The sequence below is a fragment of the Fistularia commersonii genome, chromosome 11, assembly GCF_037954325.1.
Source record: "Fistularia commersonii isolate RoL2024-O1a breed Wild chromosome 11, RoL_Fcom_v1.0, whole genome shotgun sequence".
Lineage (NCBI taxonomy): Eukaryota > Metazoa > Chordata > Actinopteri > Syngnathiformes > Fistulariidae > Fistularia > Fistularia commersonii.
Window position 1 is genome coordinate 8541276 of NC_141294.1, and position 16971 is coordinate 8558246.

At 38.8% G+C, this 16971-nt stretch overlaps 1 protein-coding gene across 1 annotated transcript in view; it reads right to left on the reverse strand.

Annotated features, from left to right (window-relative positions):
• osbpl10b (oxysterol binding protein-like 10b) overlaps positions 1-16971 on the reverse strand; it is a 55963-nt gene that overhangs the window by 7622 nt on the left and 31370 nt on the right. The window contains exons 8-9 of the mRNA XM_086154834.1: positions 7773-7931; positions 3406-3928 (exon numbers count right to left, since the gene is read on the reverse strand). Of these exons, the coding sequence (XP_086010960.1) occupies positions 3406-3928; positions 7773-7931 (682 nt within the window). The remainder of the gene's footprint in view (positions 1-3405; positions 3929-7772; positions 7932-16971) is intronic.

The following is a 16971-nucleotide window of genomic DNA, read 5'->3' on the forward strand; positions in this document are numbered from 1 at the left end:
TGTGTTAACTCACTGACTGATGTCTGCTTAATGTGTCCATTAATTCCAAAAAAAAACCATCTGTCCAGTCAGATTGTATGATAAATAGACTTGCCAGTCTTTGTCCCAGTGTTATAGCCCTCATCTAAACACACAACATGTACTGTATGCACACACACAAACTCACACACACACACACACACACACAAAATACAGCGTACATCTGGCAGTGTTAACTTGTATTCTGTTATGCGTGCATGGATGAAGTAAGACGTTTTTTGGGGGGGGATTTACTCTATTTAAAACTATCTTAGGATACTCAGTAACCTGTTTCATCTTTGCTGTAAATTTTCACTAACCTGTTTCAATGTCAATTCCTGTAAGTTAATGAGTAGACTGATGTGTCACCTATTTAAATAATTCCGTGGGACAACTACTTGTTTCAAGGTTAATTTTTATTTGTAAACAGCATCTTATTTTCTGTAAATTCATTAATTTTCTTTTCTCAATTTCTAACTAAAAAATGTATAATCTTAAATATATGATCCCAGTGGGTCAGGCAAATGAGTTGACTATATGAGTATGAGTATGACTATAAATACTGTACATCCATATGTTCATGGACAATAAAAGCAATGCTCTACATCGTAACTTCTGAACACACACACACACACACACACACACAAACACACACACACAGACATACATACATAGTTTTGATGGTGAACAGCTGCAGAACAATGATGTCTGCACCAGTTGGCAGTGTGTCCCTGCAGCAGAGAAACATCACACTGAACTCTACCAGTTAAAATGTGTCCACAAACAAATTACACGAGAACACGTGTTAAATTCATAATTATCACACATCTGATATATATATGCAGCCGGGACTAGAGGAAGATGGTTGATCACCCTGATGTTTAGATTGACGCTTTGGCTTCCTGTTAGTTTAGTTTACTGTTATTAAATGTCATTTAAAATTTTGCTTGTTCCAAACTACATTCACACTCGTAGTTTTCCCCACATAGAGTCCAACTGTGATGGTACACTAAATCCAGTCATTCAGGGAAGATGTGAAATCAATTTTTTTTTCTGTGATGAGCAGCTATGTGGCATGATAGTTTGACTGTTAGGGTGAACCTGAATTTTTTTTGCAACTTTATAGGCAGATGGTCAGCGATAATCTAAACAAACTACCACACAAAGCACTGTTGCTTGAACATTAGACCATATTCTGTCACTCCGACCCTTAAACTTTAACTTTATACAGAATTTTTAGGAACAAGCTGCCAAATCGGCACCAACAACGTGAACTCCAAGCACAGCCCGAATTCCTGTGAGTCTATACAGCGATCTGAACTTTGTCATGCAGCAGTTTGGAAGACTGTATCATAAAATCACACGTCCACTGTGGTGTTTCTCAAAACCTTTTGCAAAAATATACCAATACATACCCAAAAATATGCATATCTGAAAATATTTTCACAAACGTCTGCAGCAAGCCTTACAGTTACACAATGAATGGGTTTCATCAATGTATGGATCAGTTATAATCTGATTGTGTTATTCCAGACACCTCTCATTACCTCAATTAGAACCCGGTTATTTTTATGCAGATGAATAACCGTTATTCTAAAAACAACCAACAATGGTGACTGGACGCACCGGAAGATCAGGCAGCACAGACGATAACTTGGAGGTGGGGAACACACAGCTGGAGTGGAGGTAGCTTTTAGCCACTATTGTTTCAGGGGTTACAATGATAAATTCAATCTAGTTTTCACTTTTAGTTTTGTTCTGACTGTTATCTTGCGATTCATAATCTATCATTGTTTGTACCATTTTATATTATATATGATTTAATTCTATTTTTCCAACACTTCTGCATGCAGCACAATGCATGATTATTCACATACACATGTATATGTATACATATGTACATATATATGTGTGTATATATATATGTTTGTCATTCAGTTATTAATAAATGCTATTAATTGGACTAATAAAAGCAAGCAGACCTCCTGAAGCCTTGCTCATGTATTTTGTCGCTGATGACTGGAATCGGAGCATCTGCCAGGGATATGAGACATTTCAAATACAGGACTATCTCAGAAAATTTGAATATTGTGATAAAGTTCTTCTGTAATGCAATTAAAAAAACAGAAATTACTTTTTCATGATAGTCTAATATTTTGAGATAGGATTTTTGAGTTTTCTTATGATGTAAGCCATAATCAGCAATATTAAAACAATAAAATGCTTGCACTATTTCAGTTGATTTATAATGAATCCAGAATGAATGACATTTTTGTATTTGTAATTGCATTACAGAAGCTAACGAACTTTATCACAATATTCAAATTTTCTGAGACGTTTCTGTAGGTGCTGAATGTAGATAGCATTTAAATCATCATTTAAAACGACAGGGAGAGACAGATTGTGAGGTTTGCGAGGGTTCTTCCGAACCGTGAGAGGAATGAGCCACGGGAGGAAACACAAACAAGTCAGCATCTTCTTTGAAAACAGGGTCAACACACACCTTGTGGTTTTGTGGAACTCGGTTATTCTGGCATTTTGATAAGATCTCTGATGAACTTAATTTCAGTTAATTTGCTTTAACTTCAGAATATATTTCTAGATAGCCACACTTTCTTTCAGTTACCATTATTACAGTCTGTGATCAACTTCCTTTTTCCTGCAGGAGGAAAAGCACTAGATCAGCTGGACTGTACTTCAGACAATATCTGGATGATGTAATGTTAATTTTCCAAATTAAACCCCCCTGAAACGCACAACTTATATCATTAATGCATAAAGCAAATGTAATAAAAATAATCATAACTTATTATGCTTTTTATATACCTCTTTGTATGTCTTAAGGAAAAAAACTCATGAGATATGTTTCCATTCTGCCAATGTTCTGTCTGAGCTCCTAATCAATCCTTGAGCCCATCAATTGATATAACTAATTTATATATAAGACTGTTGTATAGTTTATAAATGATCTGCTCGTGTTATTTCAAACTTTAATCTTTTAGGAAAATAGTATTGAGTCGATTTTTTCCAGGTCACATGATCATGCAATAAGGCGACAGCTTGAGTTGATAGATGGGAGACTCAGCTTGATCAACAAATACACTTCAGGGAAGCAAATTTTAAAAAATAAACCCGGTGAAAGGACAAGTTTACATTGCGGATGCTCAGCTGCAAGGTGACTGCGTACGACCTTGCTTAGATTGCTGACTCAGCTTTGCTACTCTAATAGACATTTGGGCTGCAGGAAGACTGATGGGGTTGCAACTGGGAATTCATAGATTTATATATGATCTGTAACTTCTCGTATATCAGGAATAAGCATAAACAGAAGCTTCTCAAGTAGAAAGGTCTTATCCTTACTACCACACAGAACACATGTTTTCTTACCTTCTCCAACCATGGAGACTCCAACAGACATGCCCATAAACTTGCTTTTGGTCCAGACATGAGCGTTCACGCACATCTTCTTCTCCTTGCACTCGCAATAGAACCCAGACACGGGCGGGTGGTGGGATACCTGCTCTGCCACAAACCGAACCTGATAAGAGTCCGAGATTCCACCGTCGCAGCTGTCCGGTCCCTTCTGCGATGAGCTGGAATCCGCAGACGTGGCTGCCGGCACCAGGTTGGGGCCGGAGCATCCGGTAGTCCTGAGAGATCGAACCCGGTCCCGAGGCACATGCCAAGAACAATGGAAGGTCTCGCCCAGGATGGGGTTGTAGGGTTTTTTGGCCACGGCCCCTTTTCGACCCTCGTGAAAGGCAGTCAGGTAGTATTCGACAAAGCGCACGATGCGCTCCTCTGGTGTGCAACCGGAGGTGATGGAAAGGAACATGTCAGGGTGCGCCATGAAGTTGGCATACATCTCAAGTAGAGAGCGCTTCTCCAGGATGAAAGTGGGGAGCACCACCTGCCGGAAGGAAAGGGGGGAAGGTCACTTCCACAAAAAAAAATGCATGTTGGGTTTTCTTTGCAGGAGACTTGAGCAATTTACCCATTGATGACTAGCAGTAATTCATTCTATCCTTCTATCTATCCACCTCCTAGTCCGTGTCAAGCACTTTCTATAGCTTCAGTATGACAAGAAACAGTCACGTTCCTCATCTCATCATACAAACTGCATCGGGCCAGCATGGTGAGAACTTATGCTTTTGCCATCGGCTCCTTCGAAATTTGATGAATTCGTTATTTTCTGTCTGATATAGAGCTAGATGAACTGAAATCAAGCTAAAAGCCAGAGCTGGAACCATAGACGGATCAATCATATAAGTCAGTGAAAATCATAATGCGATAACATGTTAATTGGATTATACCGGCTTTGCTTGTTTCGGTGTAAACAAGGAAAGCATCATTGGAGTTGGTGCATATTATGAGCAGTGCGACAGAATATCATACAATTGTAAAAGAGAAATAAAAAAGAGGAATGAGATACCGCATATTTGGAGGCGGGGAACAGGATATGCCCAAAACCAGAGAAACACCAGAGACAGGCTGTACTATTTAGATATTTTGATGCAGAGTGGGGAAGTTATGAGAGATAAGAGGGTCTGTCACCGCCCAGGTAAAATTCTTCTCTCGTGGTATCGTGAGGTATTTGTTATTCATCTATTCCCAAACTTTCTCTTGCCTCACTTATCAATAGCAAGGGTGATTTTCAAGAATCAACAATGCATTTTTGCTGCATCAATGTTGATTGTTCATTAATACAAAGGTAACTGAACAGTAATTGCAAATGCAAATATTCAATTCATGCCTTTTTAGATCGACTGAGGATCATTACATTACACCTTCACAACAGACAGACTGCATACCCTCCCGAGGACCAGAATCTGACCTCACCTGACCATTTCAAATATGGATTCAATGTGTTAAATCGGGGAAAAAACGCTAATGTGAACATCGACACTATGCATGAATAAGTGGATGTGCATGTGTCCTACCCTGAGTAGTAGTAGCACGCATACACACACAGTCTGACCCTGCATGTGCATGTGTTTGTGTTGTTCATGGAGCGACACAGATGTGTTCTCAGCAGAATCAATAGCCAGTTCTCTATTTTCCCATCCTTCGCCTGACAAATATGGTTATCCCCATTCACTCCATCCATCAACAACCCACAACAACTACATTGCCAACCTAACATTTACTTTACCATCCTGAGGGTAAAAATGCTGAAAAGGCCCGCGTGTACAGCTTGGATGGTAAATAGGCTATGGTTTCATGCCACGTGATGCAGTGAGGTAACTTTCATGCTGTCATTTGCAAAGACTCTCTTTAGGGTAATGGATTACATAAAGTGTTATACAACTTGATCGTGCAAAGGAAACCTCACTTTCAGATCTATTCGCCGGCAGAACCACAGCAGAGAGATGAAATCAAAACATCAGTTCCTCCCGTCTATCATTTGTGAGTGACTCTGTGGGGCTGCAACACACAGCAATTGATGTATTTGATCGATGGAAGCAGAGAGACGTAGATGAGTGACAGATAGATGGATGGTTGCTGGTATTTAGAACTGAGGAACGCTTATGTTGAACTGACAGATCCGGATGACGCAGTTTGTGTTCGGCGGTCTCAGGTGATCGTCAGACACACACACACACACACACACACACACACACACACACACACACACGCACGCACGCCTGTCAGTACATTATCCCTATGATGCAGAGCACTGGTCCATGAGTAATCAGAACTGGATTCACTGGTCTGAGAGGACAACAATGTTTACCTGAAGCAAAAGAACTACAACTACGAAAGCACTTAAAGCATATGGTGTTGAAAATATAAAAGATAAAGTAATTTAAAAAAAGAACAAGATCAGGAACAATGTTGACCATATCATTCCAAAAATCCTGATAAGATTTGTAAAATGTATTTTTATTATTTATCAGAGTCCCAAGGGTGTTTATCACCAAGTTAATTAATGGAATTACCAGAAAGATGGAATTATAAAAAAAAAAAACCCTGTGAGGTGCTTTGTTAGAAAATGGCAAAGCTCTTTGATAAAACAAAAACCATTAAACTGAAATATTCAGGTAATATTTTGATGATTAAATAAGATTTTACTTGTAATATGGCTTGTAGTTTTTTTTACTGCCAATTTCATAAATGCATCAAAATTTATTTGTAGAGGGAAGCATTAATTGATTCAATAAGATTAGATACGATCATTTGCAAGGAAATCTATATCAAAAGAAAGCTCCTAACAAAAAAAACAATTTCTGTTTATCTGTTGTAAGAAGTAGCTGAGAGTTTAAAAATAATCTCAAATTCATTTTGGCAAAAGACCTTCATTCAAACAAAGATCGAAAATAGAATACACTTTAAACACACAAAAGGAAAACATACTTCCATGGTTATGTTTCAAACGAGACCAGCTGTAGTTCACACACACTGTCAATTTTTGTTGCATGGATTTAATTTTAAAATTACTCAGTTATCTAGTTTAGTTATCTTTATGACCAAAATGAATATTCATCCCTGATTAAAAAAACTTTCCTCAAAGCTGAGCTTCCCCTTTCCCTTGCATGGGACAAAAAGACAGAGGCAAACAAGGGACCAATGAAGGCTGTCTCTTATCTATTTTCACTCATTACTAGACTGGGTTTTGTTACATCAACCAATTTCCTTGACTAAATTCAATCATGGATGCACGCCCGCTCTTTAAAACAAAATCCATTGATTACACTAATTCGTCTCCCTGCCCACACAGCAGTAAATCAGGATAAGGGTGCCGTCCAAACATCATGTAAATCTTCAAAATGTCATGTGTTGTCTCTTTAAAATGCATGGCTTGTCTCCAGTGGTTGAGCCTCTGCCTAGATTTGAACATCTGAGGGAGGATTTCTGTGGTACGTTGCTTTTTAAGCATATAAGATAAGATAAGATAAGATAAGATAAGATAAGATAAGATAAGATAAGATAAGATCACATCACATCACATCACATCACGTAATGTAACGTAATGTAACGTAATGTAACATAACATATAATTGAGAAATATAAGCAAAAAAGCACATTTGAGTGAGGATTTCTGTGGTACATTGCTTTTTAAGCATATACGATAAGATAAGATAAGATAAGATGAGATGAGATGAGATGAGATGAGATGAGATAAGATAAGATAAGATAAATTTAGATAAGATAAATTTAGATAAGATAAGATAAGATAAGATAAGATAAGATAAGATAAGATAAGATAAGATAAGATAAGATAAGATCACATCAAATCAAATCACATCAGATAACATAACATAACATAAAATATAATTGAGAAATATAAGCAAATAAGCACATTTGAGTGAGGATTTCTGTGGTACATTGCTTTTTAAGCAGATAAGATAAGATAAGATAAGATAAGATAAGATAAGATAAGATAAGATAAGATAAGATAAGATAAGATAAGATAAGATAAGATTACATCACATCACATCACATCACATAACATAACATCACATATAATGAAGCACTATAAGCAAAAAAGCAATTGTGAATCTTATTCTGATAGTGTCACCTTTGTAAAGGATGTAACTTAACAGCCTCCCTATTTTTGATTTTAAATTTATAATTAAAACAATAACAACTTTTTTTTTAATTTCACACGGCTTTCTTCTTTTCCGAATGTGATCATTGTTTAAACTCGATGACCAGCTGGCAGAAAGGTGCATCCAGACACACACGCTCACACACATAAATGGGTTTGATAGCACAAGGTTACTTTAAGCCACAGACGGTGACATCTTTCTCACCCGAGTGAGGTCCATCCCCAGTTTGAGCTGGGAAAGGAGATGGAGAATGATGCTTCGCTGATCGTCCAGAACCCCCAGGTCTTCTTCTTCATTATCCTCTGTGTCTGTGGTCTCCACACTGGGATCTGGGGACTCTTGGTTGCTGGTTTGCTGCTGGACCTGTTGGTTTACACACACAAAAAAGAATCATTTTGCAGATGTGTGTATTATTTAAATAATCCGCCGTGTTTTATAGGCTGTAGCTCAGTCCTTCGGAGCTTGGCTTGGGGACCTGCTGGTTGCCAATTCAAAAATGGTAATTAACCTGCAGACAACGCTTTTGACCACTTTATACAGAATGTGGTCTGGTTGCCACAGAGATGTCGGTTCACCTCCTTCCGAGGGGCCCTTGACCAAGGCATCCGACCTGAAACTGCTCCCTGCCGGGGGTTAACATGTCCCTCTTTCACCTGGTCATTGATGCAGGGTTGCAAGTTCTGTTGTGCGTGTGTGGGAATATCAGATCTGCGATTAAAAATGACAATGATGACTGTTGAATCATGATTTCCCTTTCAAGGATCAATACTATGTGTAACTTAAATTTAAGTGTACAAACAAAATAATCATCTTAAATTACAGGACTGTCTCAGAAAATCAGGATATTGTGATAAAGTTCTTTATCTTCTGTAATAAAATTACAAAAACAAAAATGTCATACATTTTGGATTCATTACAAATCAACTGAAATATTGCAAGCCTTTTATTATTTAGATATTGCTGATTATGGCTTACATCTTAGGAAAACTCAAAGATCCTATCTCAAAATATTAAAATATCATGAAAAAGTAATTTCTGTTTTTTTTTTAATTGCACTACAGAAGATAAAGAACTTTATCACAATATTCTAATTTTCTGAGACAGCAGCACAAAAACTCTATTTGTTGACTGCGCTTTCACATTCCACAAAAGGGTAAGGATTCAAACAAGAAACAAAATGAGAATTATAGCCATTCCTACTGCTCGGCACGCTCTTCAGAACCCTCAGCGCTTCAGCCACCAATATTTCAAGTAAATCTGATGACTCCAACTGGGCTTTTGTTTTTTAATAATAGGTCAGATGCTACTCAGATGCTTTTTGTAAAGTCACACGCAGGAATTAAACTTGTTCAATTGAAATCAACCCAGCAATCAACAGTTGCAGACGTTGCTTTTGTTAGATACTTGAAGAGTTCAGATAAGTATTTGTTGGTGTTTTGGTTTGCAGAAGCTGTACTTCACAGTGGATGCGAGGGCTACCATGTGCATAATCCAGTCAAGATCCCATAATAGCTGTAATCAGATCAGCTGTCAATCACAGTCTTTTCATTTGATCTTTCAATCAGAAAAAAAAATACGCCTGAATGTGAACCAATATGATGAGAAGTAGAAGCTGTGAGAAGAACAAACTCACACGAACTTAACACGTGCACATGCAAAAATACAGATTGAGTGCATCTGATGGCTTTAGCATGACCCCTGTGTGACCCAATGGGGAGCAGGAAGGGTAAAGTACATGCTGGGTTTGACAGGCTGGTAAAATTAATCCAAATGAAAATTACATCAATTTGTCAAATTAACATTCTGCCATAGCAGACATTCCCTGCAAAGGATCTTTTTGGTTCAGATACTCAAAGCATCCTGCAGATTATGATGCAAAATAGATCATCTCCATTTATAGTGAAAAATAGATAACAACTGCATGTTGAACTACTTAATGTTTTTAATTTAATGATTTCACAGATGTATAGATATTTATCGATATCGTACTGAATTGTATCATTATAACAGAACAATATGAACCTTTGTGGTTTTTAATGTTCTACCAGCTTGTCAATACAACAAATCTTGTATAATATAACTTTAATGTTGTTATTTATAAGAAAATAATTTGTATAATCATTACCATATGGTTGTACTGTTATGCACAGTATGATATGAAATCACACTAATATACAATTTCACTCGTATGTGAGAACTCAAGTGTCCTATCAAAATGCACTTTTTTATCCAAATTCTGTTTGACAAAGATGACGATTCTGATAGTATTAAAAAAAAAATAAACAAGGATATTGTTTAATGAAGGTTTACTTCCATAAATATGACCATATCATCTAACAACAATTATAATATGAAGGGAATGGAAAAAACGGACACTGGACTTTTCACTTAAATATATCAAAAAGGAAGTGGCTTATTTAAATTAAGAAATACGTACATCATAGATCATGGATGTGCCTATAGGTCACTCAGATTATATACTGTATACTTGAATACTGTAGATGTTCTAAAGACATGAAATCATACATTTCAAATGTTGCTGGCTGGATGTCAAAGTCAAGATCATGAGAAAGATCAAGAGGAACAGTTACTCCATCTGTCTGTACTTCCCTTGCCCTGTCTGTGGCTCTCGTTCCCACGTTCACCGATTCTAAAAAACGGCGCACAAATATATATTTAAAACAGAGAGGACCGATCCAATTTTTTTTTTTTTTTGGGTGAATTTTGCACTCCTTTATCCTAAAGTCAGAGAAGAACCTAAAGGTTACAAAAGGACTTTGGACTCAAATGAGATCCAAAAAGCATCTGCTGTTGGAGTCACAGACCACAGATGTTTTGGTTGCGTGTCATGTGTCCTGCGTACCAGCAGACAGCTCGGGCACACAAACCGCCTCTTCAGGGAACGGGGGCCATGGGAGTCATCTGATCAGTGCGGAATTCACTCTCCCCATACACCCTGTAATTGGCTGCTGAGCCGCTTAATAGCAGCCCGCGGGTATCGTGCTAATCTCAAGTGAAAACACAGTAGATTAATTAACATGTGAATTACTGTATGGAAACGAATTGTCTAATGTGATATAATGATGGCAAACCACTCTGTTCAGAGTTGAAGCTTTTACTAATTGCAAACCATGCCAAATCGGTTCCATTAGAAAGACGAGTCAAAGACAAAGCAATGTTAAAGTAACTGTTTTGGCATTTTAGCTGTTTTTAGGGCATACAAGTCCTGTACCCTAACGGAAGAAATCATTATTTACAGTACATGGGCTGATGGACTTTGCAAGAAGATAAAAGCAAGGCAATATCAACGCTGGTCATTTTCAGTTCTCAAATTTCAAACGCTTGCAGTTTCATCCCATAATCTGACAATGTGTATTAAACCAGATATTATCACATTTAAAACTGTTCTCAGTTGCAGTAAGTCTTGTGTCACCTAAAGTATCACAGTTTTTTTTTTAATATGTTCCATGTAGTTCTGACATTGATTAGTTCATTGACATGTGCTTTTTATTTATTTTTATTTTTCATCCCTTTCACCAATTCAGCTTTCCTCTTTTCGAGCAGGGCCAGAAAATAGGTCAGCGAAAGAGAGACTGAGAGAGGTGAAAGATGGAGAACTATAAGCTTCCATACATTGTCTCTGTTACTTACTCCCCTGTGTTTCCTGCTTGTTTCTGATTTAGCCGGTTAGTTGGAATCACACCGGAAAAAAAATGAAAATCTATTCAGTGACACTTGACCAAGTAAAACGATAGTTTTAACCAGGTTTACCAACTTTAAGATATGATGAAATATCAAAACGATCACACAAATGTATCATTTTGCTTCATTTTTTCAGCCTAAGGATGCTGATAAATCAACTAGTTATGATTTAAAGGGAACATTCACATTTATATTGTGACCGAGGCCGAGGGCGTCAGTTAAGTTAAAAAGTGAACCGATCCCATCCCATTTTCAAACCACAGTCCCTCAATGTCCACTGATAGTAAACTTGACCTCTGGACAGACAAGAGGTGAAACTCACATCCGATTATTAACGCAACCACCGGTCTAGTCTATTTACTGTATTGGTGATGTGTCTGTTGCTTTAAAGCTGATAGTCTAAAACAGGAATACATTCTTGTTAAATAATTCATTAACAGCCCGGAGGGGAGGTAAAAGTGTGGAATGTGAACGACAGGGCACAGTTACAAACACGCATTTAGAGTTTTCAAACAGACTAATACCTATTCTTGCTGTGTCACAAGCGGTTTAGTCACTTTTGTACAACTTCAGTCAACATTCCCCGGCTCTCCTCGGACACACCGGGCACACATGAGCACACACACAACATGATACATTCCTCCCTCTACACTGGTCCTGGAACTTGATCAAATCCCCCCCTCCCCCACCTTCGCCTCACATGCGTAATCATAGACATTTTACCAGCAAGTAAAGTATTTACCCATACACGCTGTGCACACTGACCTCGGATAGCAGAACAATAACCTCTCTCACACACACACACACACACACAAACACGCAAAGATCTCTCACTCACATAGATGGGCTGGCTTTCCACCATTGCTGACTTGCTGGGAGTCCTGCTGGATTTCATCTCCACCATCCAGAGAGAGACACAAGGTAACCCCCTCCCCACATACACACACACACACATACACACACACACACAGTAGAGTGACACCAGGAGAAGGTGAAGTGTCAGAAACGGAGAGCAGACATTGGGGTGTCATGAAAAGCAGAGGCCCGAAGGGGGGATGAGAGGAGGAGGCGAAGCAGGAGCATGTAGGTCTCTGCCCGCTGCACTTTTGATGGGCAGATTAACGATGATGCTGACGATCCTTTCCATCCTGCCGTCCAGCCTCCCTCCCTCGCCCCGCCTCCTGCACATACACACACTCCGTTACATCATCACCCGTCCCGCTCTAATGCCTCCTCTTCACCTCCCCCCCTCTTCCTTTCACTCTACCCTAACTCGTTTCCCTTATTCCCACACATCCCCTCTTTACCTCCTTCCATCCTCAGCTGAGTGCACTGTTGTGCCTCCAGGTTACATTTCTCAAACATTTCAGGTCAAAACCAACAAAATATAAGCATCGCTCACTCAACAAAGATATCTCAAGAAGTTGTTAAAAAATACCAAACTGGTGCGCACAAATTCATATTTTTAAAAGTAACGATTTCAATCTTTACTATTTTCACTTGTAGCTGCATGTATGGTTGTGTGTCATATTTATGTATTACTTTTTTAGTCATTTATTGTTCATTTTGAAAAGCACCCATGGAGATACAATGAATGCAGAGGAGATACAATTATGAAAAAAACAAATGAAATGATAATTAAAAAATAAATGACTCTGATTTGGTGACAATTATACATAGAATAGTTCAATTCTAAGATAGTGTTTTGACATTTTAAGATTGAGTTACTTTAAGATTGTGTTTAAGATCGTGTTACCGTACTTTATTATTGAAAGAAAAAAAGGATATCTGTTGGCTGAAGTCAAGATCAGACGATCTTCTCACACGTGTTTATGGAAATGCTTTTAACATCAGAAACGGATCGAGACTCACGAGGAAAAATCTTCCCATCTGATCTATAATCGATGAACTTGTACTGAAAAGTATCTGTAAAAAGTGACTGTTAAATACGAGAATATGTCAGCATTCGAGAGTATCTTTCGATCAGTACTGGTATTTTCATGATAGTGTAGCGAGTCACAAATGTTGGGGTTTATGTTGAAAAAAAAAAACAAGAAAACAGAAAAAAAAATGCTTGTTTTCTGTGATTTTAGGGTTACTGGGAATTTTTGGGTGGTTTGGGGTGCAAGGTATTCTAGGTTTGTTTTCTTTTTTACCCGGAATTGAGCAGGAACAGTTAATTGTATTGAGTCTTATATAAAACAACTATTGCTTATTAAACCTACGTTTTACCGTCAACCAGGTGTCTTCCCTGACTAAAACGCTACAATACCTATTTAGATATGAAAAATAGAGGAAATACAAATAATATTTGTCAATAATCTGCTTTGTTACAAGATAACAATCCAACATGAAACAACTGTCAGAAGTCTAAAAGGACATAAAAGCTCTGAATATCGGTGAATTCTCTTTTAAACTTCCTTTCTGGTCAGAACCAACATATTTGTTGGAACCAACACACTCACACACACAAACACACACACACACACACACACAGTAACAAATTAGTACGACATAAAGCAAGCACTTTAAAGGTGAGTACCTAAGTTGCTAAAGAAAAAACATTCGGGGGAACGCGATGACGCGCTTGGCGTGGATGGCACATAGGTTGGCGTCGGAGAAAAGATGGACCAGGAAGACCTCAGCCGCCTCCTGCAAGGCGAGCAGCGCCAACGCCTGCCACCTCATCGACCGGGACGAGAAACTCTGGCACACCTCCTTCACCAGTTTTAAGAAGCTTTTCTTCCTCAGAAAGAGGCTAGTGCTGCGTTGGTATTGTCTGATCTCGCTGGGCGCCTTCTGCCCGGGCGGAACCTCGCTTTCCTCCGGGTGGACTGCTGTTGCGGCTGGCGCGCCCCTAACAGTCGGCCCCCGGGGGCGGAGGGCCCCGGCTGGGCCCCCAGCTTGGGTTCCAGCTTGGGCGGGGGGCAGCCTTCCTCCGGTTCGTGAATGCCTTCCGAGGCATGTCGACCGAAAAATCCCAGGAGGATGGAGGGGTCAGGCAGGTTAGCGGGCTGCCACCGTGACGTCATGTGACTTGAGGAAGACACGAGTGGGAGTTTGAGTCCAAAACAATGCAGCTGGTTAATTGGGAAAAAAAAAATTGGGAATAATTGTTCCGATTGACTGAGAGAAAGAGAATGGTTGTCTGTCTGTATTTGTGGGCCCCACCACCTTGAGTCAATGATGGGTGGATGGTTTGGCTATAATATTACTACTGTCAAGGTTGGCAGTCAAATCAATTAAAATCAATGCTGAAAACATACTTCCTCACCAAGCACTAATCGCACTTAGCCCCTATCCCCCGACTGAGAAAAAAAAAAAAAAAAAAACATGAAATGAATGTATGTATGTGTATGGTTCTTCGATGGCTATTTGGTAAAGTGGTCACTTCTGACTTCTGACTACTAGTACTTCCGATCTTCGGTGACTGAATTGCACTTTTTGTAAGTCGCTTTGAATAAAAGCATCTGCCAAATGACTGTAATATAATGTAATGTAAAACAAATTCCTAACAATGCAAAAATTGGGGTTAAATACTATATTACATAATTCTGCTCTCTTCATTTAGAAGTTTGTCAACACAATAGCATGTCCATCTCTTGCCAAACACCATGATGGCAGATTTGATGAGTTTAAAATAGCGGCGCACAAAAGAGCCAACACACAGATTCCTGTTGCACCGGGGAAGCGCAGCTGCCGCCACACAAGCAGATCCCAGCCTTTGAGTCTTCCCTTGTCATATTAATAATCAATGAGGAAAAAACATTCTGCTGGAAAGAAACGCAACGTGGAATGTGGCTGGAAGTGTGTGGATGAGAAACAGCACAACAATCCTCTGCTGTCTTTATGTTGAAGCCAGCTGATTGCATTGCAGATGGAGGTCTAGTTTTAATTGGCAATGAGCAATGGTTTTGCTGCTTCCCTCTTAATCATTAATCCATTCCTCACTTGCGCTTCACTCATGCATAATACAGAAATGTTTTTCTGACCTGGAGCCAGAACGCACAAAACTGAGCTTTAAACGCAGAAACACCATGCAGAAATTCATAAATATTCATTTGTGTCAGATTCTATGTCGGGCCATTTTTTATTTAACAGTGTCAGTGTGAAGTTGCGTGATGGCCCAGCTGGCTAACGTTCCATGCGTTTTCTAATTACGTCTGAACAATCGTATTCCATTTCGGCTCTTATAGGCGTTTTGAGATTCAAATCACTTAAAAATTCTCACACGTTTCGTAAAACAAAGTCACCTCCTCACGACCGGAGGTGTTTTGGGATTTATTGCTTCGGTAACATTTTCCATGTTTATTGGCATGTAACAGAAGCGTTTTAACATTTTCATTTTCAGAAAGTATCCTCTTGCATTATTATGACACATTCTAAACACGTTTCACAAGCAAACTTAATTGATGCTCGTCTTTCCTCAACTTCTTCTCCTTTCTGCTTTTTCCTTCAGGGGTCGCCACAACGAATCAACCTTCTCCATCTAACCTTATTCTCTGTATCCTTCTCTCTCACACCAACTAACATCATATCCTCTCTCACTACGTCCATAAATCTCATCCTCAACAACATCCCAAAACAAACCAAAGAGGCTGCAGTTAAAAGTCTTTGTTGAGGGAAGTTAATGTTATATGAATGTTTCTGCACATAACATGCAGTCATCAAAGTTTAAATATTATGCAAAGAACCCACGGGAAATTATTTCAATAGAATTTTTTTGGCAAAATTGTTCGCCCTATATTTTTGAGCACCCCGCTCCTGAGCAAATATAAAAACAACTGGCTGCTGAAAACGATGGGAAGGTGGGGACCCAGCAGCCCGGGGGGTTGAAGGTCAGATCACATGAGTACAAATAATTCCAGTGTTTCATCAGTCTCCTCCAATGTCTAGAAAAAACACGCTCTCTTGATGTAATCTTTGACAATATGGCCTTCAGTGAGTGAATAAAAAAAAAACTGTCAATTGCACTTAATTCTTCAGGACCTTATCATTCTACTAAATATCGACCCTGTGTGATATCTGGATTGAGTAAAGGGTTTTATAAAGCTAGATTTTAAGCATCATCTACATCTGTCAGAAAATGTTATGGCCCTGAATATATCACCATTTAGATCTGTGGTAAGGTTATTTGTATCAGGATCAATATTTTTAAAATAAATCTATTTCTGCTGATAAATTTCTGTCTGCGACATTCAAGAGTACGGTATTTCTTAAGGAAAAACCTCCTGCTCAAATTCACATTTCGTGTATTCTTACTTGACACACATTGTATATTTGGCTGAAAGTGGCCATGGAGACAATACATTTATCCACTTCCAAATGCTGTTTTATTGCCAGGACCCCTGGAATCCAGCTTTTCCACACAGTTTAGTTCCTTTATTTGCTGATATTTGGGTGAAAATAGGAATAATTCTGCTTCCCCCCTGACAAACTGACAAACAGTAGTCAAGCAAAACAAATCCAAACTTCCCTACATGTGCATGCATGGGCAGTGTGTGTGTAAGAGAACATCATTATGTATGAACCTTCACCCACACTCTTCTTCCTTATCCTCCTGTCCCATGACTAGTCTTTATTGCCAAAAGGCTGATCAGCAGGCTGCAGATCATGCACATGACTTACTACACAGTGAAATGATGATTCCGATAAGAAATCAGAGGAAAGATAAAGGAGATCATACTATTTTCAAACACGT